Here is a 26,431-nt window from a genome sequence, read left to right as displayed (position 1 = left end):
ACAATAGGAAATAAACAATTACCGCTGTTCTTTATTGCGAAAAAGCGGTTAGTAAGAATGATACAAACACCTTTCCTTGCTATCGCCTGAATTGGGAGGCTTATTGCTTGTTTGGTTTAATTAATTAATAGAATATGAAGCAATTGGTATAAAGAATGCTTTTTACAAACTTTCTATAAAAGAAAGTCTGCTATCAAGACATTGCTTTTGTTCAATTACTTTATTTATGACTGAACGTTTCTAAAACTGAAGACACTCGTCCATGCTCTGCACTGCAGTCGAGCTCTGGCAACGTCGTTCTCTGTTCAATGGCTGACTGTGTTTTGTGACGTCAGATGTGCAGAACGAACCTAAACTCGGCTGCCGTCATAAATGACGCGCACTTTAGTGCTAGGTAATAATCTAACACCAGTTTCACCTCTTGTATTGGCACTTGTATAATAAAGATTTTCCATGGTACCACTAGTGCTTGGTAAGTCTAATTCACTATTAACACCAGTTTCACCTGATCCACTACATGGGAACTACTTGCCACAGCACAACTAAGGCTTTGTAGTTCATTAACACCAATTTCACTTCTGGTATTAGCAGCTGTAAAATGAACAGTTGCCATAGCACCACTAGTGTTTGGTAGGCCCAATTCACTATTAACAACAGTGTCACCTGATTCACTACCGATTTTGGCAATTTCACAAGGAACACCTGTCACATGTTTTGGAAACACACCCCTGTTTAGCCTATGCCTACTTTTATTCATAAAATCTTCTTCGAAAAAATTATCTTCACAAACAAAATAAGAAGCACATTTCACATCTGGTGACAGTTTACAAACACTCTTCCACTTTACAAGCAACTCTTAAGGTTGTTTTGGAAACCTGTAGAAATGCTTGTTGCAAATTTTCTCCATTGAACCCACATAATAGCCAGATGAACAGCTGGGGAACTTGCCGGAGCATTTCAAAGTCAATCTGTTGTGTTGAATATTCTCAAAAAAACATAAACGTCTTCATTAAATAAAACTACGACAGACATACCAAAGTTATTTAAATAAACAAACGGAAACCACACTGCTTAATTCACAATAGAAGAGAATACATTTCATTTATAAGCTACGAGATTATTTAATGAAAAATTAAATGTCTTACTTTACAATTAATTGTGGACTTTTTCAGCGGGAAATTTCTTCAATTCCACGGTGAGCTTTATGAATTTAAAGTAAAAAAATCTGTTTATAATGAAGATGAGTAGTATGTAAATATGAAACAAATACAAAGACGACTGTAACCGAGGACCATAGGCTTCAGTGCAGAGCAAGACGATAGAATATTTCAAAACAACCGCCATTGGAGTTTAGACAGCTCTCATTGGTCAATTCCAGCTTCATTTCACCCACAGCGCCTCTAGTGGTCTGGAATGGAACTACGTGGCTTGTTGCCTCTTCGCCCATATAGCTTTCACCCCCGTGAGTGATCTGTGTAAAGCTACAGATATTCTTTTTTTAAAGTGTTAGATGACAACAAAAGCGGGGCTGTACGGGAGGAGAAGTAGTGATTTGTTTTCCGAAAGAGGCTGTTTTTTCCTAACGTCGTATATAAAGCAACCTAGAAGCAATTATCACAATTATGGAATAGATTAGTGCTAGTCATAATTTGTTGAATGGAAGCAAATCAAATATACAAATCGATACTTGAGTTTCTGCTCGCCATCCATTTCCAAAGATAAACAAGGAAACATACACGCAGCAGGAGAAGTATGTACATCCTTCTGAACATCTTTGTTATGAATTGTTTGGAGGGAACTTTAATGACATATCTAAATAACATTTAAGAAATTATGGATCCAGCTGAAGTAGAGTTCCTAGCAGAGAAAAGAATGGTGAGCATTGTTCCAAACTTTAACTTTGATAGAATACACCTGATATCGGGACAGATAGGACCTTTCCGTGCTGGACTGCCCGTTAACGTGCCTATATGGATGGCTTTAAATCTCAAGCAAAGGCAGAAGTGTCGTATCATTGCTCCAGACTGGATGAACTTGGAAAATCTTCAAGAAGTAAAAGATCAGGAAAGCCAGTCAAGGTTGGACAAGTTTTTATACGTCAGATATTTTGTATCCGCATGACTAAATCAAGTAGCATGACATTCATGTAACTCATTTCGAATTTCAGGTTGTTTACTAGAATGCCGAGTGAACATTATATGGTGGAGAGCCACCTGTTGCTAGGTGCAGCGAGCGATGACATACCACAAGCGGAAGAAATCCGTACAGTTATAAAGGTTCGTTCTGTTTCTTCAGTCAAATGTAGCAGACATAAAATACATAACGTGATAACAATTGCCATGTTTAGAAATTTTGTGCACAGTCCTCACTCCTCTGTTACAGTTACCTAAAAAATATTACCTGTTTTTTTAATTTTACGATAGCTGATTTGCGATATTCATTTTTGTGAGTTAGTAATCCAGACATTAAGTTACCTGCCACTAAAACGTGTTGTTTTGTTGACAAGAAAGACATCTGAAATCAGGCCGATAAGCGTCACAGCAGTTCTCTCCTATCAACAGAGCCTGAGCCTGATATATACTTCATAGGGTTTGTGTGTCTTGCGTGTTATAGATATTTTAGTTTTGTGGGATTTCCTCGAGTGAGCTCTGACAAATACCGAGATGGTGCCTTACAAAGAGAGCATAGCAGATTTGTACAGCTTTTTAATATAGTAAAGTACTGCTTATTAGGTAACTTGATGGTAACCTCATTGGCATTTTATTCTTCATTACAGCAAATGGTATGTGCACTGATTTCAACAATGGCACCTAAGTTGAAAAAGTGTGTGTGTGTGTGTGATTCTCTTGGTGTGCCATCTATTCCATCAAGGAGCATTTTTCAGGGCTTCGGAAAAAGTGATGACCATCTTTGTCAAAAGACAAGAAAATCCTTGAAAACTAAATCTGCAAGTGTCAGTACTTCACAGTCCTTGGATCTGGGTATTTTGGTGAAATTGCTCTTGAGATATTCTTTATCTGCTTGTCTATTGGTAGGGATTCCCAGTTTGTCAGTTGTGTTTGGAGAGAGCTTGTTTAATAGTATTGCACCAAAGTACGAGTCCGCTGCTCGTGGTCTCGCGGTAGCATTCTCACTTCCCAAACACAGGTCCCGGGTTCGATTCCCTACAGCATCAGGGACTTTCCCTGCCTTGGGAGAACTGGGTGGTGTTGTCGTCTTCATCATAATCATTCATCCCCATTACGATCTGAGGAAGGCAATGGCAAACGACCTCCACTAGGACCAATTGCGAGTCTCCCGCATTGTTCACCTACACTCTGTCACGGAGTGTGGGACTTCATCATCATCATCAAAGTACATGATGCCCCTCTGACACCTAGGCAAGGAAGAAAAGTGTACATGGAAAAATATTTAAGTGCACTGCTAAACCATACTACAAGGAGTGAAAATAAGACAACACAATGAGAAATACTTCAGAAGGCATGTTTGGTGAACACAGAATCTTGATTAGTTTACCTGTGTTGAATCCATTTTATCCACTAGACCTCAACGGATTTTGTGCATAGTGTCATTTAGTGTATTTCTGGTACAAGCAGGCTATTTTTGTCTAAAACTGCAAAATATGAGTACTTGTGAGATTAAAATTATGAAGCAATTGTAGGCCTGTTCATCCATCATCTAGGCCATGTCTATTAAGTGTAGGGTCATTCTATGCCAAGTGGTCTAGAGGCTCCCACATGACTGTCATGGATTTTGATGAAATTTTGTATGAACATTCACACATGTTCTCAATGAACACTGGTAAAGCTTCAGTTTCAGAAATTCAGTACTTGCAGATATATAGTCACTTGTTTGAAACCATAGCACAGCTTCCAATAGTGCATCCTTGAATTTTCAACAACTTTGAGATGAGATATCTCTGTAAGTATTTGCAGGAAATAAACAAAACTTGGCCATCTTATACAACTTTTAGAGCTCTTTAAAGAAAAATATTAAGAAAAGGATTTCTGAGCAGTTTTCATATAGATAATTTGAAGCAAAGTTGGGCGAAAAAATAGCTGTTTAAAAAAAAAAGGCGAACTTCAGTTTTTTATATCTCCAAAAGTAATTGTGGGATGTACATGAAACTTTACACACCATAACTCATCAACACAAGGTCTTAGAATATAAAATTTCATTCTCCTATTGCTTTCTATTGTTTCACAAATCTAGGATAAAGTTTACGATTTTCAAAAAGTGCTAAAAATGGGTATTTTTAGTCAAATTTTTCAAAAAAGTGTTTTCTCCAAACCCTTCTAAACTATGGTCATTAGAAAGAGCGTATTCTAAATTATCTATAAAAGTGGATTTGGTTTTGCAATGCAAGCATATAAGGTCCTAAAAAGTAGCATCATTAAAGAGGCGCACTGGAAGTTTGAAAACATTTTTCTTGCACTCAAATTATACCTGAGATCTTTTATTTTGCCTTATACATGTTTATTAATGTCTGGGATAAATGAAATAAGAAGTCCTGATGAATAGGACCTAGCTTAAGTCCGAATAGCAAAAGAATAAAAATAGAAACAATGTTATTTCTTATTTGTCACCTTCCCCCCCCCTCTCTCTCTCTCTCTCTCTCTCTCTTTCTCTCTCTCACACACACACACACACACACAAAATTATTATTATGAATGAATGTAAATCGTAAAATTTATTTGCGTAATCATCTAATTATTAGTTGACTGTTTAATGAACAACACCAACTTACTGATGGAAAATAAGTATATAAATTAGTTGCTATGGTCCATGGTGGCTTAACCACTGCTAGTTTCATTTCACCTGAGAAAACCAGCATTCCCATTGCCATAGGGGTCACGCCCGATAGCTTACAACAACAGCCACGGGTGGGTTTCTTTACCACAGGATCCCAAGCCTGATAGTACAATTATTTAAGTGCCCTGTGTAAAATTAGAAGGCACTCTTGGGTTCCTTAGATTGTTTCCTGTAACCTATTTCAATTTTTGATTTGCTACATTAATTTTCTGATGAATATCAAGAGGAATGGTGTATTGCCGGCCAGACAAATTTACTGTGGAGCTGGAATAACAGCAATAATGTGGTTTTCCGGAACCCAGCACTTGTCACTTCTTGGTGGCCAATAAAATGAATTTGCTGGACCATGTGGGTGCATAAAGTTTATTAATGCATCCCTTTGCTCCGTGGAGGTCTCACAGATATTCCCAATCCACCACATGTTTTCATAGATGCATGCAACATGTTGTTGTCCTGGTTGGAGAGCATACATTACTATGCCTCCTTCATTACTGTGGCCCATTTTAGCTAGAAAAGATGAACAATCATTTGAAACTCTGCTGACCTGAATTGTTGTTTCATCAATAGGTAAAAAGTGATGATTTTCTCTAGTGCCTGCTACAGTTTGTCCAAGTTTAAACATCTCTTCTTGTGACACAATATTTTTTTCAATTTCATCTTTAGTGATGAAAACAAATTTAATTCCATTAATGTTTTCAGAGCAGAAGTGAAACAGATCTAGGGGAGTAAGAATTTGTCCATTAAGTGGCCGTTGCAAGCTTGCTCTTGTTGCTAACTGCTTTGTACCTCCAATCCCATCACAAGGTGATTTCCCGTGACTAGTAGCAAAAAAATTCCATTCAACTGTCATTCCAAAATCACTCTTATGATAGCACAAATTTACGAAATTCTTGAAATTTTTATATTGGGCACTGGAACCATCACTGAAGTAATGAATGTGGGATATCTGTGCAAACCGTGCTTTTATATATTTGATAAGATCCTTGATAAAAACGTGAAGTGTAATAGTGTCATGCCGCAATCAATCACTGATAATGCAAAAACTTAAAGATTCTACTTTCTCATTTTGACGAAAGTAGATAACAAATGGATGAATTGTTGCTTGACTATTGTCCCAGTGGAAGACTTGCACAACATCCTGAATGATAAAAGAAAAATTGTCTGCAAAATCCATTAGGACAAAAAGCTCTTCGTCTTTCAGATGACGTTTAAGGCCTTTAAGATGCAAGCTTTGATGCTTGGCAATGTAATGATGGCATGACAGACTCCATATTTTATTTTTTACATCTTCAATAAATTCCTCCACTACCATTTGCTTCATGTCCAGTGTGGTCCGATCGGTATGTATCCATTGCTTAAACACAATAACTTCCTGTGGCTCATGATCTAGGAAATAGCTGGCAATTTCAGATGCTATAGCTTCGGGCCCAGGACACCTTTCACAACGATGTAGCATGCACTGTTTAGAGTTCAAACTGCAAACTGCCTTGCTGAGAATCTCCTTATAATTATCTCGTATACCAGCTCCGCTAAGCATAAGCTTAACATTTTGGTGAATTGCACAGATGCAAACTGTATGCATTCCAGCTGATCCTACTGTCACACGCCATTTGGGTCTAAGTTCACAAAACTTTGAGAACCCTATTTCTGTACCATTTATACTCATAGATAACATACATTTCCCGTAAATTGCAAAGTAACAATCTTTTCTGCATGTATGTCTTTCTATCTAAAAGTCTAACTGAAATACTATCTTTTTTTTCCAGGGCACACCCTACTATACTCATCATCTTCAAAAAAATTTCGCACTCTACTAGCAACTTCTGCTGGTAATTTCCTGCTTTGCCTATTTTCGGGAAGTGCCAGAATGCCCTTCTCTGCCTTAAGCTTCCGAGCATTCTTCACCATTCTTTCGGACACACCGAACTGAGCTGCTGTTTGTCTGACTGTCCAACTTACAGGTGCCAAGGTTAAAATTTGCATTTGTTCTTTATGAATTGCATTCTGCATCTTGGCTTTCAGTTCAGTCAGCAAAGGTGCATAGTCGGCACAGTTTCCACATTCCTTAATTTCACTAGAATCTTCAGTTTGTTGGTTTACTCCCATTGCATTTACAATTCTGTTTTTAATCACATTTCAAGCCTTTTGAATTTTCTTCTTCACATATTGGGGCTTATCTCTGTAGCTCACTGTTCTCTTCAGGGGTGAAATACCGATAGACAATAAGCTACTATTTAATTCTTCTTTTGGTGTAAAGTCCTCATCAGAATGTGATGATGAGGCTGATAAAGCTTTGTCCAAGTGTTTATTTAAGGTAGTCCTGCAAGCCGGACAAATTTTCTGACCTGGCTTTATGTTATTAACAAGCTGCCTCTTCAACATATCAGAAGCCTTATTAGCTGTTTCATTATCAAGAGTGTGAATTCCTGCCTTAACATTATGATTCACCTTCCCAAAGGGATTGAAGCATTTTTTTTTTTTTTTTTTTTTTTTTTTGTAACCTCTCATATTGTGTCAATAACAGGGCTTCATGGTGTAGGCAAACTTGAGAGGTATTGTCCAGCTTTGCTTCAGAACGTCGGACCAACAACTCTTTTTCCTCATCACTAAAATCCACAAACCATTTTAAAACAGCTTTTTTGGCAAAGAAAGTGGCATGACACTTTGTTCCACTATCTCCTTCCCCAATTGAGCAGGGAGGTATGCTGTTCCCTTCTGCATCCATCTCTAATCAGCAACTAAATAATGTATTTGGCCTCTAAGTGCAAATTATAATCTGCTCAAATTTCAGACAAATTGCTACTGAATGAAATTATACACAATGTATAACATCAATGAAAAAATCTAATAAGAGATATAATCAAAACAAGTTTTTGTAAATTAGATTACAAACTTTGATGGTCTTACGAATCAGTTAACAAGCCACGCTCAGTCAAGAGAACCCACTCACTATGCTGCTAACACACCACTGAAATACTGATTGTTCAAACAAGGCTCACAATAATGAAACAGTCTGATTGTTAAAGTAATTGTTGCCATTATTTTTTCTATGAACAGTGAATCTTGTGAATTTTCTCTGTGAAACTAGTGGTTACATATTTACCGAGGTAGTAGGCTACATTTAAGTGTGATTAAACACAAAATTGAAACTCGTAGATGTTTAACCATCCAATTTCACATGTTTCCCTAAAAACTTTAAGACAAAAATTCACAGGTTACAACACCTAGGTATTAAAATCTGTGCAACATTGATTGGAAAATTGACATCACTTGATGCATGATTCAAGCAAACCAATTCTTTTTTGGAAAAATGTTTTATGCAACTGAATCCAAAAATTAGGTCTTCATTTTCCACTTGAATTCTTCATGATTCTCTCTCTCTCTCTCTCTCTCTCTCTCTCTTTTATAAATGAGGAGTTTTATGCAGATGAACACTTACGATAAAAGCAGAAGGGCTACTTCTCATAGTTTTAAAGTTTTTCTGACAGTCTCATTGCCTATTTACCAGATCTTTTTATTTCAATTATTCAAGGCTCTAATAAACATTTATTAGGCATAATAAAATATTTCAGGTATAATTTGAGTGCCAGAAAAATGTGTTCAAACTTCCAGTGTGCCTCTTTGATGATGCTACTTTTTAGGGCCTTATATGCTTGCATTGCAAAACCAAATCCACTTTTCTAGATAGTTTAGAATATGCTCTTTCTAATGACCATAGTTTAGAAGAGTTTGGAGAAAATACTTTTTTGAAAAAATTGACTAAAAATACCCATTTTTAGCACTTTTTGAAAAATCATCACCTTTATCCTACATTTGTGAAATAATGGAAAGCAATAGGAGAATGAAATTTTATATTCTAAGACCTTGTGTTGGTGAGTTATGGTATGCAAAGTTTCATGTACATCCCACAATTACTTTTGGAGATATAAAAAACTGAAGTTCGCCTCTTTTTTTTTTACAGCTATTTTTTTTCGCCCAACTTTGCCTCAAATTATCTATATGAAAATTGCTCATAAATCCTTTTCTTAACATTTTTCTTTAAAGAGCTCTAAAAGTTGTATAAGATGGCCAAGTATTGTTTATCTCCTGCAAATACTTAGAGATATCTCATCTCAAAGTTGTTGAAAATTCAAGGATGCACTATTGGAAGCTGTGCTATGGTTTCAAACAAGTGACTATATATCTGCAAGTACTGAATTTCTGGAACTGAAGCTTTACCAGTGTTCATTGCGAACATGTGTGAATGTTCATACAAAATTTCATCAAAATCCATGATGGTCATGTGGGAACATGTCTCGATATTAGACCACTTGGCACGGAATGGCCCTGTAGATTTTCTGACTGGGAAGTTTTAGCTGTAATTAGAGATCCTAACCATAGAATGTATGAACTTAAATAACCCATAGGTAACGGGGACAGAAGTTTTCAGTCAGCAGATTTTTCCAGTGCCAGAATATATTGGTATTCCTTAATATCAGTGTCTTCCATTGAGGTTAAACATTTAACTGAGTGAACTGCTCTTGCATGACTTTTCTCTTGATATTTAAATCCCCCCCCCCCCCCCCCCCCCCCCCAAGGTGAGAGTCTGTTTTAAACACAAGGTATAACTTTCTCTGTCTGCTTGTCATTTTCATAATCTTCCGCGGAAAATCATTCTTTGTTCTCTTTTATGAGGTGAGCCATGTATCTTTTCACAAAGATTGAGAATGGCTTTCTAATACTTACGTGCAGTAAGTAAAATTCCCAATACTGTCAACTTCAAGGGGGGCTTAAAATAGAACACAGCACTCCTAGCTTTCAGAGCAGTAGAATTTTTTTTCCTGGGCCGCTAGTTTTGGATGTGCAGATTCGGATAATTCACTAGGCTCTTGACTGTAAAGTGCTGAATATTGAGCATCCCAAATGTGGACAGCTCTTCTGTGTCCAGTCATTCCTGCAGCAGTGGTCATCCTTATTTAAACATCTGATACACAACATTAGTAGTTTCATCTATTGTGCATGTTTAATGTCTTACAATTTGCACATGATAGGGCTTGAGTGGGTGGGTTCATGATGTAGGCTTTACGGTGTGAACAATTGCAGGAATAAAAGCCCTGATTTGGGAATAGTTGTCCAGTTGTCTCAAAAGGTTTGTTTTGCTGAAGCCAAATTAGTCAAAATATTACTTAGCCATGTGCAAAAGTAGGTTTTATTTTGTTTTCCAAATCATAATACTTAACGTAAAATCCCCATTACAGTTGTGTGTTAATTGCAAGGCTTATAAATATTTGTCTCATTTTCAAATGTTTGCAAATGACCACTTCCTTGTAACAAATCAATGTCAAATCAAATGTGGAACCCAAGCTTTCAATCAATTCTATCACCACCACAGGTAAAAACTGCCTACTGGGATAGTGATGTTCTCTATTTATAGAATCTGCAGCTTGTTGTCTAGCGGCTAGCATTGCTGTCTCTGGATCATGGGGCTCTGGGCTTGATTCCCGGCTGGGTCATATATTGTCTTCGTCCAGGGACTGGGTTTTTGTGTTGTCCTCATAATTTCACAATCATTCACGAAATGGGCAAGACAGGACTGTGACAAGGTTGGAGATTTGTGTGAATGCTGATATCCGCATTGTAGAGCACCCCATATACCAAAATCATCTATTTATAGGTAGAGTGGGAAGATTGTGTAACGTCTTCTGGATATAAGGTATTCAGAGTGGCAGACACTTCTACTGCTGCAGCCCTGGAGCTTTCCTCTCTTCATACATAGGGACATTTGTCATGACCTACTAATAAAGACTGATGGGAACCACCAACAAAAGTTTGGTTGTGAAACCTGCCACAAAAAGTTGAGGTACCATTCAAGTTGAATTAGTGTGTTTATATTGCTTCATATTCTTTGGCAACACAGGTTACTGAAATAATAATAATAACTGAGAGATAATAGATCACACAGAAGTTATTTGAAATTGGAGGATTTTAGTCATAGACTATGGTAAGTAATATAGGAAACTGTGACAATGTAAACAACTCGGTGACTATAATATAAGTGGCCTCTTTTTTTAAAAGAATAGAAAGGGAGGGGGGGCTAAGCTACAGATCAGTCTCACCACAACCAGGTGTTTTGCTTTCACATTTGTTGGCTTTTCCAACTCGCAATCAAACTGCGAAAATACACACCAAAAGGTGGTGTCACAGCAGCCTTTTAACATTACCCACTGATCAGAGTTGACAAGAAGTACTAAACATATGTCTTGATCCAACTTGAAAACCTGTTAGTCCCTTGATAACTTTACAGTTTATACGACAAGATATTTACTTTGGTCTTCCTTGTTTAATAAGCAGTGTCTTACAGCGTTAGTAGATCTATCAAAATATTACATGCAGCATTACTCTCTGTGGGAAGTTACTGAAAAGCTATGAAGTTCCCCTTTCTTCCACAAAATTGTCAGCCATCATTGCCCATGTGAGCCAGGTCAGCTTCAAAACAAAATTTCACTGCATGATGTATTTACCGCAGATAATTGGGCCCTGAACCACTTTATACATTCCTGCATTTTTGAAATTGTATAACTAAAGATTTCCAGTCTTGCTTTGACTTGCAGCAAGTGGATGAATTGCTATTGAGAGGAAACAGTTGTTCAGCTGGGAACCTCTGAGGCACCTGCTGTACTTGTGTTGTATAAATTTGGCCCAGTTGTTCCCTAGCTGCATATGAGGCTTATATGTAGTTTCCATATTAAAGCACTCCTGATGAGGTAGGTAGACCTGACGAGAGAATTTGTGAGGATAGTCTTTATGAGCACACTCCTAGAAAAAATAGGGAATTGTTATATTAACTGAACACAGTTATGTCAAAATGTTTTTGATTTTTCAAATGAAAGTGGGCACTTTGGCGATGTGTCCCCATTGTTCACACCAAAAAGATCTAGGTGGCACCACAAGCGGTGGTAAGCCAGTCAAGGGACTAAAATGATATGTTGTTGATTAAAAATGACACTTTTGGACAAGTGACAAAACTTCTAAGACTACAAAGTTTCCAAGTATCTCATAATAGCTGCTTAGAATGAAACTCCAAATTCCAGCCATGGTGTGGTGTCATGCCAGGAACTGCAAAGGGAATGTACAAACAAACATAATGATGACATCTCTGAAATAACACTTGCATTCAATTTGACATTAAATTCGCCAATTGCACTTAACTAGATTAAGGTTGATTCCTTATACTTAACTGTTCTTCTGTGTATACTATGTCCACTGTGATGTGTCACTTGCCACGGGTTTGATCACTCTACAGTTGGGTGTAATGGTAATGCAACTTGTGGAAACCATGGCCAAGCACCTCATGAGCTACGTGTAGGATACAACTGGAAATCTCCTGTTTTCACATTGACATGGAACAACAAACCGTGGTATGGGTTTCCCATTACAACTACACACATTGCAGCCAAAATGTGATCTTTCGGCATGTCTGCACTATGTCCTCCAAGAGTGGCCCACTTACTTTTCGAGATCCACTTATCCTGAGCTCCGGGCCTGGGCTCGCCATTTCATCGTTTGTCCGTCATCGCCAGTGTGCTCCTGATATGCGGAGGCGACATGTCTACTGGCCTGCACTCTGAACAGGGACATGGAGGCTATGGTGTACCGCTGTCCTACATGTGCTTACTGTCAGGCTGCTCCTTCTGTCTTTTGTCACCTGGCCTACTTCCTGTGCTCTTGGGATCACATTAGTCTCGACTTTGCTGGCCTCTTCCAGCTCTATGTGGCTCATTGTTGTGGACAATTATTCAAACTATTCCTATGTGGTCAGCATGGTGTCCACCACCACTGCTGACCCTAGTCTCCAATGCCAGTGAATTCCCTTCCTCTACAAGATAATGATGCAGTCACAAATAGCAGTCATGACTGATGGATAAAGTAGTTGAACTCAGAGGTCGTTTTGATATCTGATCTTAAATCGTGCATTGTCACTTCTTATTTAGAGACAGCTGCCACTGATGGTGCAACATCAGCAACAGGGAAGTAACGGATTTTGTGACATTTTACAAGTGCCTAACCAGGAGTGAATTACATAGTTTCATCTGTGTTCTGGGTAGTTGAGTTTTTGGTGTGTTAATTTAAAATTTGCTAGACACAGTTCTTGTGTTATCGTTATTGTCTATAGTAGAGTTCTGCAGCATGTCAATATTTGTCTGTGTAGTGTAGTTTTCCACCATCTTTAGTAGGGACTCTGATTGCTGTGATCACATTGAGGTTGACTCCCTCACCCGTGGTCGAGTGAGAGGTCACCTTGACATGGCAGTGTGTGAGAGATTTCCTAGGGGGCCGAACGTAAGGCCTCCTCTATTAGCTTCACAGATAGGTTCCAGGTGCTATCTGCAGCTGACAATGTCCCTCAGCCAGATGCAGTGACGTGTCCTGTATCAGAGGAAACCTCTCAGCTTGCAGGATCTGGGCAGTCACAGAGATTGGGATTATTTTTAGTTGTGAACTCCAATGTTAGGTGCATTATGGGGCCTCTTAGGGATGTGGCTGCCAAGGAAGAAAAGAAAGCCAATGTGTACTCAGTGTGCATACCCGGGGTCATTCTAGACGTGGAAGGGGTTCTTCCAAGTGCTGTGAAGAGCACAGGGTACAGCCAGTTGCAGTTGGTGCTCCACATTGGTACCAACAATGTGTGTCGCTTTGGATAGAAAGTGATTCTGCTATGGTTTCAAATGGCTATCATAAATGGTAAAGGGTGCTTGTTGTGCTTGTGAGATGAAAGCAGAGGTCACCATTTGCAGCATGGTCAACAGGACCAATTGCGGACCTCTGGTTCAGACACGAGTGGAGAGAGGGGGGGGGGGGGGGGGAGAGAGAGAGAGAGAGAGAGAGAGAGAGAGAGAGAGAGAGAGAGAGAGAGATGGTTCTGCGACCATATAAACTGCAGATTCCTTGACTTGTATAGGGTGATGGGATTTCAGGTTCTGCTAAATATGTCAAGAGTCCATTCCACGCTGGAGGCTACTGCACAGGTTGCAAGAGCTGTGTGGTGTGTACTGGGTGGTTTTTTAGTTTAGTGTGTTTCAGGGAAAAACAAAAAGGGCTTAGTCTCAAAGAGTGCAGTTAAAACACTGGAAGAATGCAGATCTAAGAATCATCAGGTAATAGTTGTAAATGGTTGTAGCTGTGTTGGGAAGGTACCAGAGCTACAAGTGCTGATTGAAAGCATTGATCTTCAAATCCTTGTATTGGATATGGAAAGCTCGCTAAAGCCAGAGAAAAAAGTTCAGCCAAAATTTTTGCGAAGGGTCAAATGCTGTTCAGAAAAGGTAGGCTGAATACAGTTTGTGGGGGTGTTTTTGTTGCTGTTAAAAGTAGTTATCTTGTAGCAAAATTTTAGTAGATAGTACATGCGAATTAGTATGGGTAGAGGTCAATCTTGGTTACTCAAATAAAATAATAATTGTATCCTTTTACTGACCTCCCAACTCAGATGATACAATTGCTGAAAGGTTTGAAGAAAACTTAAGCCCAATTTCAAACACAAGTCAGTGGCGACTTCAATTTACCCTCGAAATATTGGTGAAAATACATGTTTAAATCCACAGGTACTCATAAAACATCACCCGAAATTGTACTAAATGCATTCTCTGGTTCATGAGCCCCCTCTAATACTAAACAGTTGTGAAAACACACTAGATGGCTTAGTAACAAATAATCTCGAACTAATAACGAGCATCAAAATGGATACAGAATTATCATAGTGAGACTGAATACTGTAACTCCTAAACCCACAAAAAAAATTAATCAGAAAACAGCAGATAAAAATTTGCTTGATGCCTTCCTGAGAGACAATCTCCACTCCTTCCAAATTAACAATATAAGTATAGACCAGATGTGGCCTCAAGTTCAGAGAAATAGTATTGACAGCATTTGAGAAGTGTATACCAAATAAATTGACAAAAGGTGGAGCTGATCCCCCACGAGCACAAAACAAGTCAGAACACTGTTGCAGAAACAACAAAAACTAAATGACAAATTTAAACGAACCCAAAATCCCCAAGATTGGTGATCTTTTACAAAAGCTCAAAATTTAGCATGTACTTTGGTGCGTGATGCTTAAAATAGTTACCACAGTGAAACTTTGCCTTCATCCTGGCAGAAAATCCAGAGAGATTCTGGTCATATGTAAAATAGTCTAGCAGCAAGACACAACCAGTACCTTCTCTGGATGATAGCAGTGGAAATAGTATATATGACAGTGCTGCTAAAGCAGTGTTACTTAACTCAGCCTTCCAAAACTACTTCATCAAAGAAGACAAAGTAAATATTTCAGAATTTGAATGAAGAACAGCTGTCAACATGAGTAACTTAAAAGTAGTTATCCTTAGAGCAGTGAAGCAACTTAAATCAATAAAAGCAAGTCTTGTGGTCCAGACTGTATACCAGTTAGGTTCCTTACAGAGTATGCCGATGCAATTGATCCGTGCTTAACAATCATATACAACTGCTCATGTGATCAAAGATCCATACCCAAAGACTGGAAAGTTGCACAGGTCACACCAATATTAGAAGAAGGCAAGAGGAGTAATCCGTTAAATTCCAGGCCCATATCATTGATTTTAATATGCAGCAGAATTTTGAAGCGTACATAGTGTTCTAACAAATGAATTACCTCGAAGAGACAGTTGTATTGACACAGTCAACAGTGTTTTAGAAAACACCATTTTTGTGAAACACAACTAGCTCTTTACTCACACTAGTGTTTACTGTTATCGACAAGGGATTTCAAATTAATTCCATATTTCCAGAATGTTTTTTGTGACTGTACCTCACAGATGGTTTGTGATCAAATTGTTTGCTGATGGAATATCATTTAAATTATGCCACTGGACTCGTGATTTCCTGTCAGTGGTGTCACAGTTTGCAGTAATTGATGAAAGTTTTACTTCAGAAATAATTTCTGGCTTTCCGCAAGGTAGTGTTACAGGCCCTCTGCTGTTGCTTATGTTTTAGAAGGCAATCTGAGCAGCTGTCTTAGGTTGTTTGCAGATGAAGATGTCATTTATCATCTAGTAAAGTCAGAAGATCAAATCAATTACAAAATGATGTAGATAAAATATGTGTGGTGCAAGAATTGGCAGTTGACCCTAAACAATGAAAAGTGTGAGTCAAGTCTGAAAGCCATAAATTCAACTAAATACCTAGGAATTTACAATTACGAACAGGCTTAAATTAGAAAGAATAGATAAATGCCATGGGGAAGGCAAACCAAAGACTGTGTTTTACTGACATAACGTTTAGAACATCTAACAGACATACTAAAGAGAGAGCCTACACTATGCTTGTTCATCCTCTTTTGTAGTATTGCTGTGTGGTGTGGGTTCCTTACCAAATAGGATTAATGGTGTTCGTTGAAAAAGTTCAAAAAGGGCAGCACATTTTGTCAAGAAACAGGAGAGAGTGTCATGGACATGATACAGTATTTGGGGTGAAAATTATTAAAACAGATGTTTTTTGTTGTGGCAGGATCTTCTTGCAAAATTTCAATCATCGACTATCTCCTCCGAATGCAATAATATTTTGTTGACACCGACCTACATAGGGTGAAACAATGATCATAATAAAATGCGGGAAATCAAGCTCACATGGAAAGATATTAATGTCATAATTTCCACACACTGTTCGGGAGTGGAATAATAGAGAATGTGTGAAGGTGATTCGATAAACCCTCTGCCAGGCACTCAAGTGTGGTATGTAGATGGTCCTGTGACAGACAAAAAAAAAAACACAATCTGATCAGGCTTTGAAGGCCCATCGTTACCAATTGGCTGCCGTGTCATCCATTCTCAGCCCTTAGGCATCACCAGCTGTGAGTACGGATGGCCATGTGGTCAGCAAACTGCTCTCCTGGCAATTCAGTTTTTGCGACTGGTGCTGCTATATCTATCGGGTAGCTCCTCAATTGGCTTCACAAGGGCTCAGCACTCACTGCTTGTCAGCAGCACTCTGCACACCCAGACGGTGACCCATCCAAGTTCCAGCCAAGCCCGACAACGCTTCATTTCGGTGATCTGACAGGAATCGGAGTGACTGATGAAGCTCACTGTACTTGTCATCATTGCAACACAGTACTAGAACTGCATGCAAGTACAATATGTGACATTATAAATTTCTCTTCGTATGATGTTTGCCTTCATGCAAGCATGGATTTGGTAGTGGAATATTGTTTTTCCTTCAGGCAAAACTCTTTTGTTGTATGCCTTCTGTTGTTCGGTGATACATAGATTAATAAAGAAACTTTGAGACTGGCCAGTGTCAGGAAGAAATGGCACTGAAATAAAGCAGTCTAACTAGACATGTTAGGAGTGGCTTAGGAAATACAAACCTTATGAAATGTGGGCATGTGCCTGCATCATAACTGAAACATATTGTTAGCTATTCCACATGGAGTTTTAATTCTATTAATGTTTTAATTAAATCTAAATTTTTAGTGATAAACTGCTTGAGAGTAGTTTAAACTTTGAGGCAGGTTGAATCAAGGACTATTTATTCTGATAATGATTAAAGAGATCAGCTTTCAGAACAGGAGTTGTATAGATTCTCACTCACCTTACCTCTCTCCTTTTTCATGCCCTTTATTACATGAAAAGATCAGTCTTTTTGTGGTTTCATATCTCAATCAGTAAAACTGAAGCTTTATAGGATAAATTTTTTGTTGTCTATGCATTTGTTAAGAACCCCTTTCTCTGAAAAGGTAGAAGTATCAGGTTGAAATTTGTCAGGTGCTTCAAGGTCTACGGTCCCTTAGTGGCTAAAAATGTAAACTTTTAAATCACTGCTGTCCAAAGATGCAGCCATTTATGTCACATATTTGATACGAACTCACTTATCAGAACCTCTAGATGAACTATCCATATACAGTGATTAGCCAGAACATTGACGTGTACCCAACAGCCGGTATGTCCACCTTTTGCACGGATAATTGCAGCGACCATCATGATAGGAAGCAAGGAAGTGTTGGTAGATCGCTGAATGGATTTGGCACTACATCTGAATGCACATGCACACACCACCTAATTCCCGTAAATTCTGGGAAGGGGGTTGATGAGCTCTGATGCTACATTCAGTTCCATCCGAGATGTGTTTGACCACTTTCAGATCTGGCAAGTTGGTGAGCCAGCACATCAACTGGAATTTGCCACTGTGTTTCTCGAACCACTGTATCGCACTTCTGGCCTTGTAAGGTGATGCGTTATCTTGTTTAGATATGCCACTGCCATTGGGAAACCTGATCACCATGAAGGGGTGTACATGGTCTGCAAACAGTGTATGATACTCCTTGGCCATCACGTTGCCTTGCACAAGCTCCACTGGATGCCCAGGTGAATGGTCCCCAGAGCATAATGGAGCTGCCACCAGCTAGTATCCATCCCACAGTACAGGTATCAAGGAGCTGTTGCCCTGAAAAAATGACATAGTTGTGCTCTCCCATTGACATGATGAAGAAGGCATCAGGATCATCAGATCATGCAACATTGCCACTGTACAGTGCCGGTGGTTGTGTGCCCATTTCAGTCATAGTTCCTGATGTCATGGTGTTTACATTGGCACATGCATGGGTCATTGGCTGTGAAGACCCATTGTTAGTAGTGTTCGGTGGACTGTGTTTCAGACACACACATTCTCTGCCCAGCATTAAAGTCAGTTTCGCCACAGTTTGTTGCCTGTCCTGTTTTACCAGTCTGCCCAGCCTACAACGTCCGACATCAGTAATGAGGGATGGCGGCCCAATCCCTTGACATCTGGACGTCATTTCACCTTGGTGTCATCACATGTTAAAGACTCTCATCACAGCACTCCTGGAACACCCAACAAGTTGTGCATTTCTGAAATGTTCGTGCTGAGCTTTCGGGCCATCACAATCTGTCCTAAGTCAAACTCAGATAAATCGCACCTTTCCATTCTATACACAGACAGCACGCTCACTGATACTACATGCACCATTCATGTGCCTGACTAACAGTCATTCTCGCCGGGTGGTGCTGGGCGGGTTTGTATCAATAGTGGGTCGGTGGTTATAATGTTTTAGCTGCTCGGTGTACGTAGTTTGTGCAGAATCTACGGAGTGTGAGCCCTGCTCACAGTGGTCTGGTGCCCCCCCCCCCCCCCCTCCCCCAATGTTGCTTTAATTTTAACTTTTCTTTCCTTTTGTATTACTGTCATAAAGAAATATCTTCTAAAATCCTATTGTCTTCGATATGGTTTTGACACTGTTTTGTAGCACATTCATTAACATTTCTTTGAATGACTTGCTTTGTACTCTTACATAATATCTACTTTTTTTCAGGACATTTGGGATTTACGTATGTCTAAGCTACGCTCATCTGTAGATGCCCTTTTTAAAAGTGATGGCACACATGCAGTTCTGGGGCATTTGACAGCAATGGAAATAAACAGTGTTAGACCATTGTTGCCACACTCACTGGATCAGTTAAATAGGCTACAGAAGGTAAGGATTTTCTGTCTTATAGCTTCCTTTTTACACCTTATTATATGTTAGACTTGGACAGTTTTTCCTTTGTTACCAATTCCCAACAGATGTTGGCAGCTAACTCAGTAAAACTCATTGATTTTTTTTTCATTTCTTAGTCTGCTGCCTACTCTTTGGTAACCATAACTAATAAAACATTTATACTGTGGATTCCCATGTGTCTCATAAGAAAAGGGTTTGGCTGTGTGTGTGGGGGGGGGGGGGGGGTAGCATGGAGAGACAAATACAGATGAGACTGATTCTTACATAACTACTCATTACTGAATGCTTCATCTTCTTAAACTCACAAGCACTTTTTAATTTAAAAAGTAAGCAGGATTAAAACTTCATTTGGCGTGGCTATCACCTCCCATAGTGCACGACATCTCACACAGGACAAGCATATCCTCAGTCTTTGGGTGGTACAAAATACTTTATCCTGCATGAGCCTCTTTAGTCTCGAAATAACTACTGCAACCCTCATCTCTTTGAACCTGCTTCCTGTACCTGTCTTAGTCTCCCTCTGCAGTTTTCACCCTCCAATACTAAATTTACAATTTCTTGATCTCTCAGAATCTGTCCTATCAGCCAATTCCTTCCTTTAGTCAAGCAAAGCCACAACTTTCTTTACCCTAATTCTATTCAATTCTGTCTCAATACTTCCTCAATAGTTTATCAATCTACCCATGTAATCTTCAGTATTCTTCTTTAGCACCACATTTCAATAGCTTTTATTCTCTTCTTGGCTGAACTTTTATCAACCATGTTTCACTTCCCTGCAAAGCTACACTCCAGACAAAGGTCTTCACGAAAGACTTCCTAACACCTAAATTACACTATGTGATCAAAAGTATCCAGACACCCCCCCAAACCACACATTTTTCTTACTAGGTGCATTGTGCTGTCACCTACTGTCAGGTACTCCATATCAGCAACCTCAGTAGTCATTAGACATTGTGAAAGAGCAGAATGGGCGCTCCACAGAACTAACTATGAATGTGGTTAGATGATTGGGTGTCAGTTGTCATAACGTCTGTGAGATTTCAACACCCCTAGGTCCACTGTTTCTGATGTGATAGTGAAGTGGAAACATGAAGCGACATGTGAAACACAAAAGCATACAGGCCGACCTCATCTGTTGACTGATAGACCGCTGACAGTTGAAGAGGGTCATAATGTGTAATAGGCTGACATCTATCCAGACCATCACACAGGAATTCCAAATTGCATCAGGATCCACTGCAAGTACTATGACAGACTGGAGGTGAGAAAACTTGGATTTCATGGTCAAGCAGCTTCTCATAAACCACACATCACACCGGTAAATGCCAAACGTCTTGCTTGGTGTAAGGAGCGTAGACGTTGGACAACTGAACAGTGGGAAAATGTTGTATGGAGTGACGAATCACAGTAAACAATGTGGCCAATCCAATGGTTGGATGTGGGTATGGGGAATGCCCGTTGAACGTCATCTACCAGCATGTATAATGCCATGGGAAAATTTGGAGGTAGTGGTGTTATGGTGTGGTTGTGTTCTTCATGGACGGGGCTTGCACCCCTTGCTTTGTCTGGCACTATTAGAGCACAGGCCTACATTCATGTTTTAAGCATCTTGTTGTTCCCCACTGGTGAAGAGCAATTCAGGGATGGCAATTACATCTTTCAACATGATCGAGCACCTTTTCATAATGCACAGCCTGTGGAGGTGTGTGTACACAAGAACATCATCTCTGTAATGGACTGCCTGCACAGAGTCCTGACCTGAATCCTATAGAACGCCTTTGGGATGTTTTGGAACGCCGACTTGTGCATCACTCTGTGAAGAATGGGCTGCCATTCCGCAAGAAACCTTCCAGCACCTGATTGAAAGTATGCCTGCGAGAATGGAAGCTGTCATCGAGGCTAAGGGTGGGCAAACACCATATTGAATTCCAGCATTACCTATGGAGGGCACCACGAATTTTTAAGTCATTTTCAGCCAGGTGTTCAGATACTTCTGATCACATAGTGTATATTGAATGTTAACAGATTTCTCTTCTCTACTCACCATGTAGCGGAGATGTTGAGTCGCCAACAGGCATAACAAAAACATCTGTTCAAAGTGTACAACCTTCTCTCATGATTCTTAAACAGAGTGGTAGTGGAGATTAAATTATGTCCTGTGCAAAATTCTACCAGTGCCTTTATCTTTCATTCCTTGTGCCTCCCTCAACGATATACTCTAATTTTCCTTCTCTATCTCTTCCTACTACAGAATTCCAGTTACCCACCACAATGAAGTTCTCCTCTGCCTTAACTATCACTGAATAATTTGTTTTACCTCATCATACATTCTTTCAGTCTCTTCATCTGCAGAACTAGGTGGTATATACTGTGGTGGGTGTTGGATTTGTGTCTATCGAGTATAATTTTGCACTGTTTTGCATGAAATAACGCTATATCTTTTCATTAGTGGTTAGTTTTCTAAAATTAAGGTTGCAGTGTATTGTTTGCAGAAGCAATCTGCTTTTGTTGTCTAACATGAACACAGTATCTTGAAGTTTCTTTACTAACCCACGGTAGTTACTGATCCATAAAACACTTCTTCATATGAAAATAATTTATATAAAAGCAGTCAGTGACACCATAATGAATACTTCATAGAATACTAGTGACCCAGTCTAGCTTTCCGCATGCAGCATTATGTATCTAAGGCCAGACAACTTGTGTGGCATAGCGTATTTTGTGTATGGGGCTCTGTGTAGTTATGAATAAATTTCAGAGAACAATGTTAATTAACTGAGCATTATCACTTTCATGTAAGTTGACTTGATGTAAGCGGCACACATCAGGAAATTTGGCTGGAGGCATTTGGAGTGACATCTCATGGCATTACAGCACGTTGTGCTGTAATACGTTTACAACCAATGTAAATATTCAAGAGTTAGCAGTGCATGAGTGTGTGTTTTTGTTTGTTTTAGAGAGATTCAACATGTATCAGAGGCTAGCTGAGGTGGCACAAATAAAAGAAAAATAAGAAAAGCACGATACACATGTTTATGTTTGTATTACAGCAGTCCTCTTGTGAAGCTTAATGTGCTTCATTGACTTACTGCCACAATGTTTCGTTGTGGACTCTTTATGGCACTCTACTTAACTGTGCCACTCAGATGTGTCCACATATGGGCTTCAAGGAAGGCAGAAAGCTGAGTCATCTGCTACACTACTGAAACAACGTGCTGTTTCGAAACGAAGCAAAGTTGCTGAATTAGTTGTTTGCAAAAGTTTTATTATAAATTTTCTACCAAGAATTCCACAAACAACTGTAAGTTGTACTAAATTTATTAAAGCACTACTGCTTTCATAAATTGTAGTCCCATCGTCAGGTGCATATCTAAACAACAGAAAATGAACGTGGATAGTTACCGAATGTCTACTCATTACACACATGGTATCTGCTTGCTTTGTTACTGTTATTTTTTCAAAATTGAAGTAACAAAGTCCCAAATTTCATTGCACACTTAGAATATGAGCACATGGTTTTGGTTTATCTGTCTCATTCGAGGCACTGAATCATGCCCCATACACTTTGTGTGCCGTTGGTGGTTGCTGCAGCTCATGTTGGTGGCTCCATGTGTTGTGGTAACTTGGTAAATAAAGAAAGCAAAATTTTCAGTGGAGGGAAGATTTGAACCAAGGATCTCTCGTTCCGCAGCTGTTCACGCTAACCACGGGACCACGGAGCTCCTCGCCTTACAGTGCTCTTAATATTGCCTATCTTACGCATGGACGACCCAGTTTGTATATTTTGCTTATTTTTTCATAGTTCCACACAACTTCTTCCTGTTTTCTCAATCGATCTGTGTTCAGTTTTTCAAGGCCTGTCCACTGTGCCAACTTATAACTAAATCTGAGGGGGGTGCGATGGGGATGTTCCCTTGTTAGATGTATATGGGTTCAATCACTACCATGGTTCATTTATTGCTGTTTAGATCTGTACCTGATGATATGGCTACAAACCACAAAACCAGTATTGCCTTAATAAATCGGTTCAAAATACAGCCATTTGCAGAGTTCTTGCTGCAGAATGTATTACCATAGCTGTGAATGCACTGACCAGTCATTTGTTTTATTTGTAGCATAAATAATAAAATGCCACAAATTTTCAATTCACTTGTTTTTTCACTATGCAGTCATTCTCTGCAGAGAAGTTATTGGTTAAAAATATTTCTTTCAAACTGTAAGTTTGATGAATGATGGGTGGTGGTGGTGGTGGTGGTGGTGGTGGTGGTGGTGGTGGTGGTGGTGGGTGGGATGGATGGATGGATGGATGGATGGATGGACGATATCTTTTCATTGTTGGTCATATTTATTATGATAATTCACAATTGAGGAACTCACTGCCCATTAAAGGAATTTGCAGCAAATTAAGAGTGCAAAGTGTGAATCTTACGAAGCATAAATTGGCAGTCTGACATTAATGCTACATTAAAAGGCAGAGTGAAAAATAAGTGACACAGCCTGAATTGGGTCCCACAACCTTCAGGTTTCCAACCACATGCTGTACCACTAGGCCGCCACCCCAGATGCTAATTGGGTCCAACTTACTGCGTTCTCGAGTCACTGCTGTCCTCTCAAGTTATGGCAACTGTTCACTTGCTGGCTATTGACACCCTTTCTAGAACTTAATTTTAATTCATCATAATCATACAATTTGTATGAAATATTTATAAATTATTTAGGGTGTCCCCGAAGACACCAATAAGCTTAAGGGACAGGTCCCTTACTTCAAAATAAGGAAAAAAGGTGTAGTGTGTAAGAATTCTAAAATGCATATCTTAGAGCTTTGAATACTTCGTCATGTAGACAAGGCAGAAGACCTGTCTATCGTGTCCTTATCAGAACTAACATTTAGCAAGTTAATGTGCTAGAGAGAACAACTCGTTTGAGGATTTAGAAGGATAATTGTCCCAATGTGTTAAACCAGTTGTTACTACTAAATTCCATACGGATTGCTGACATGTAGTGCTTCAGATCAATATGTAATTTTCACAGAGTCGAGAAAAGAGTGGTTGAATGACCTTTTGCTTTTGTTCGCAGGGAAGTCAAATTGCTCCGTCTATGACATCACAAGATGTATCCCAGTAAGACCAAAAAGGAAAATTAGAGCAGAGATCTTATTGTTGGTCAAAAATTACCTGCCATTTCAGTGAGTAACTGGTTCATGGCAGCGTTTCAACATCCACTTGAAGCTGTGTTCATGTATAAAAATGTCCTTTTTATTAATTAATTTTGAGCAGAATATTTCCCAAGATTGTATTTAATGCCAACAAACTGTGGGTAATTGCTGGATATTGTAATTTTAAAATTAAGCACAGATTTCAAGTTGTAATTAGAAAGTGTTAATATCATTTTAAATGTAATTTTACTGTATTTTCTCTATTTATTGTGTTGTTATATTGCAGCATTTGTTGTAACTTTAAATATTTGTTATTAAATAATATTTTACTATGTTTCTGCTGCTGGATTTTAATTGCTGATCTTAGATTTCACATCTCATTATGTGTTAACACATACGCTACTGCAGAGGAAATATTTAAGAACCTGGAATTGTTAAAGATGATATCTAAATGGTCATAATTTTACAATTTTGACCGGGGGGGGGGGGGGGGGGGGGTTATATGACAAGTGTGAAATAACAGCAAATTGCGTGTTTTGAAATATTCAGCTCTAAACTTTGACAAAAGGAAAAAACAATAAGAAATCAGTAACTTATTGTAGATAGTACATTACATTCAAGATATTCCTAACATTCATTCAATATTTTTTATTAGCTTTTCAAACAAAACAGTTCAGACAAATTTTGTCATTACAGGGAAGCACAGTAAAAAATGAATGACTAGTCTCATAGTAGATATTAGTCATACAACTGGCATGTTTCATTCAACTAAGGAAATCTTGTATACTGTAATCAGCAGTGCATGATATTTTTTAAATAGAATTTGGGGTACCCTCGCTTGTCTACTGACATCCCGTGCTCTCTACAATCTGCAGCACTCATGAGTGTTGATTATGATACTGAGCAAGGTGGTGCAGTAGTTAGCACACTGGAATCCCATTAATAAGGATGACTGTTCAAATCCCCTTTCAGCCAACCAGATTTAGATTTTGGTGCGAGAATTAGTAAAGGATAGGGATGTCAGATTTTCAAAAATAAAGAAAGTGTCCTCTCAGCATTTTTATGACCATTCTTTCCAGCCCATGTTGGTACTGAAACTGGAAAATCCAGAATAGAATAACGACAGTACTATGAAAATGATAGATTGCTCCTAACCATATAGAGGTGGTGTGTTGCAGATGGACACACCAAAAAAGACTGCTAAACGTGAGCTTTCAGCCAAAAGGCCTTCTAAAGTAAACAATACTCACACACACACACACACACACACACACCCGCGCGCTGTGATTTCAGTTGCCTGAGGCTGCAGGTGTGGGGGGGTGAGAGAGAGAGACAGAGAGAGAGCTGCATTTGCGTGAGTGTAAGTATGTGTGCATATGTGTGTCCATTGTTGACGAATGCCATTGGCCAAAAGCTTTAAGTGTGAAAATCTTTTTGATGTGCCTATCTGCAACTCAGAATCCCTGCTATATGGTGAGTAGCAACATTCCTTCTCATAACATTGTTACATTCCATCCTGTATTTTCCATTGTTTGATAGTTTTGACATGTGTGTATATGACTCTAGTTGCTTTTTGAACACTAAAGCAAAACAAAACCAAACCAACACACACTGCTACTGTTTCTGGCCATTTTCTAACGTTTGTTAGTATTGAACATACATATTCATGAGATTGATGTATTACATACTTGCATTACTTACCCTTTCTTCGTATATGGTCCCCTCCCCTCCTCTTTCCTCTCCTTCAACATCCTGTGAATAGGAGGGCTCTGGCTGTCACTCCACAATAAAGTGCTTTGCGATCGAACATTAGGCAGCAGCAGGGGAAAAGAGCGAGTGACTAACAATCGGTGCACAACAATGTTTAAAAACTGTACTTCCAGTTGTCAGTCATTGGATTATTGCCACATGTTTTGGGACAGCATAATACCAATAGACATTTAAGGATTAGATGT

The 26,431-nt window shown here is 39.0% G+C and overlaps 1 protein-coding gene across 1 annotated transcript; it reads left to right on the top strand.

Annotated features, from left to right (window-relative positions):
- Positions 1–1,737: 1,737 nt before the first annotated feature.
- On the top strand, positions 1,738–24,755 carry LOC126159109 (probable DNA replication complex GINS protein PSF2). The gene is made up of 4 exons (XM_049916495.1): positions 1,738–2,078; positions 2,168–2,276; positions 19,136–19,297; positions 24,398–24,755. Exons 1-4 carry the CDS (start codon positions 1,834–1,836, stop codon positions 24,443–24,445), a joined length of 564 nt encoding a protein of 187 aa, XP_049772452.1. The 5' UTR covers positions 1,738–1,833; the 3' UTR covers positions 24,446–24,755.
- Positions 24,756–26,431: the final 1,676 nt, after the last annotated feature.

This window comes from Schistocerca cancellata, chromosome 1, assembly GCF_023864275.1.
Source record: "Schistocerca cancellata isolate TAMUIC-IGC-003103 chromosome 1, iqSchCanc2.1, whole genome shotgun sequence".
NCBI lineage: Eukaryota > Metazoa > Arthropoda > Insecta > Orthoptera > Acrididae > Schistocerca > Schistocerca cancellata.
The sequence above is the reverse complement of the archived record's forward strand: the minus strand, read 5'-3'. Positions and strand labels throughout refer to the sequence as shown.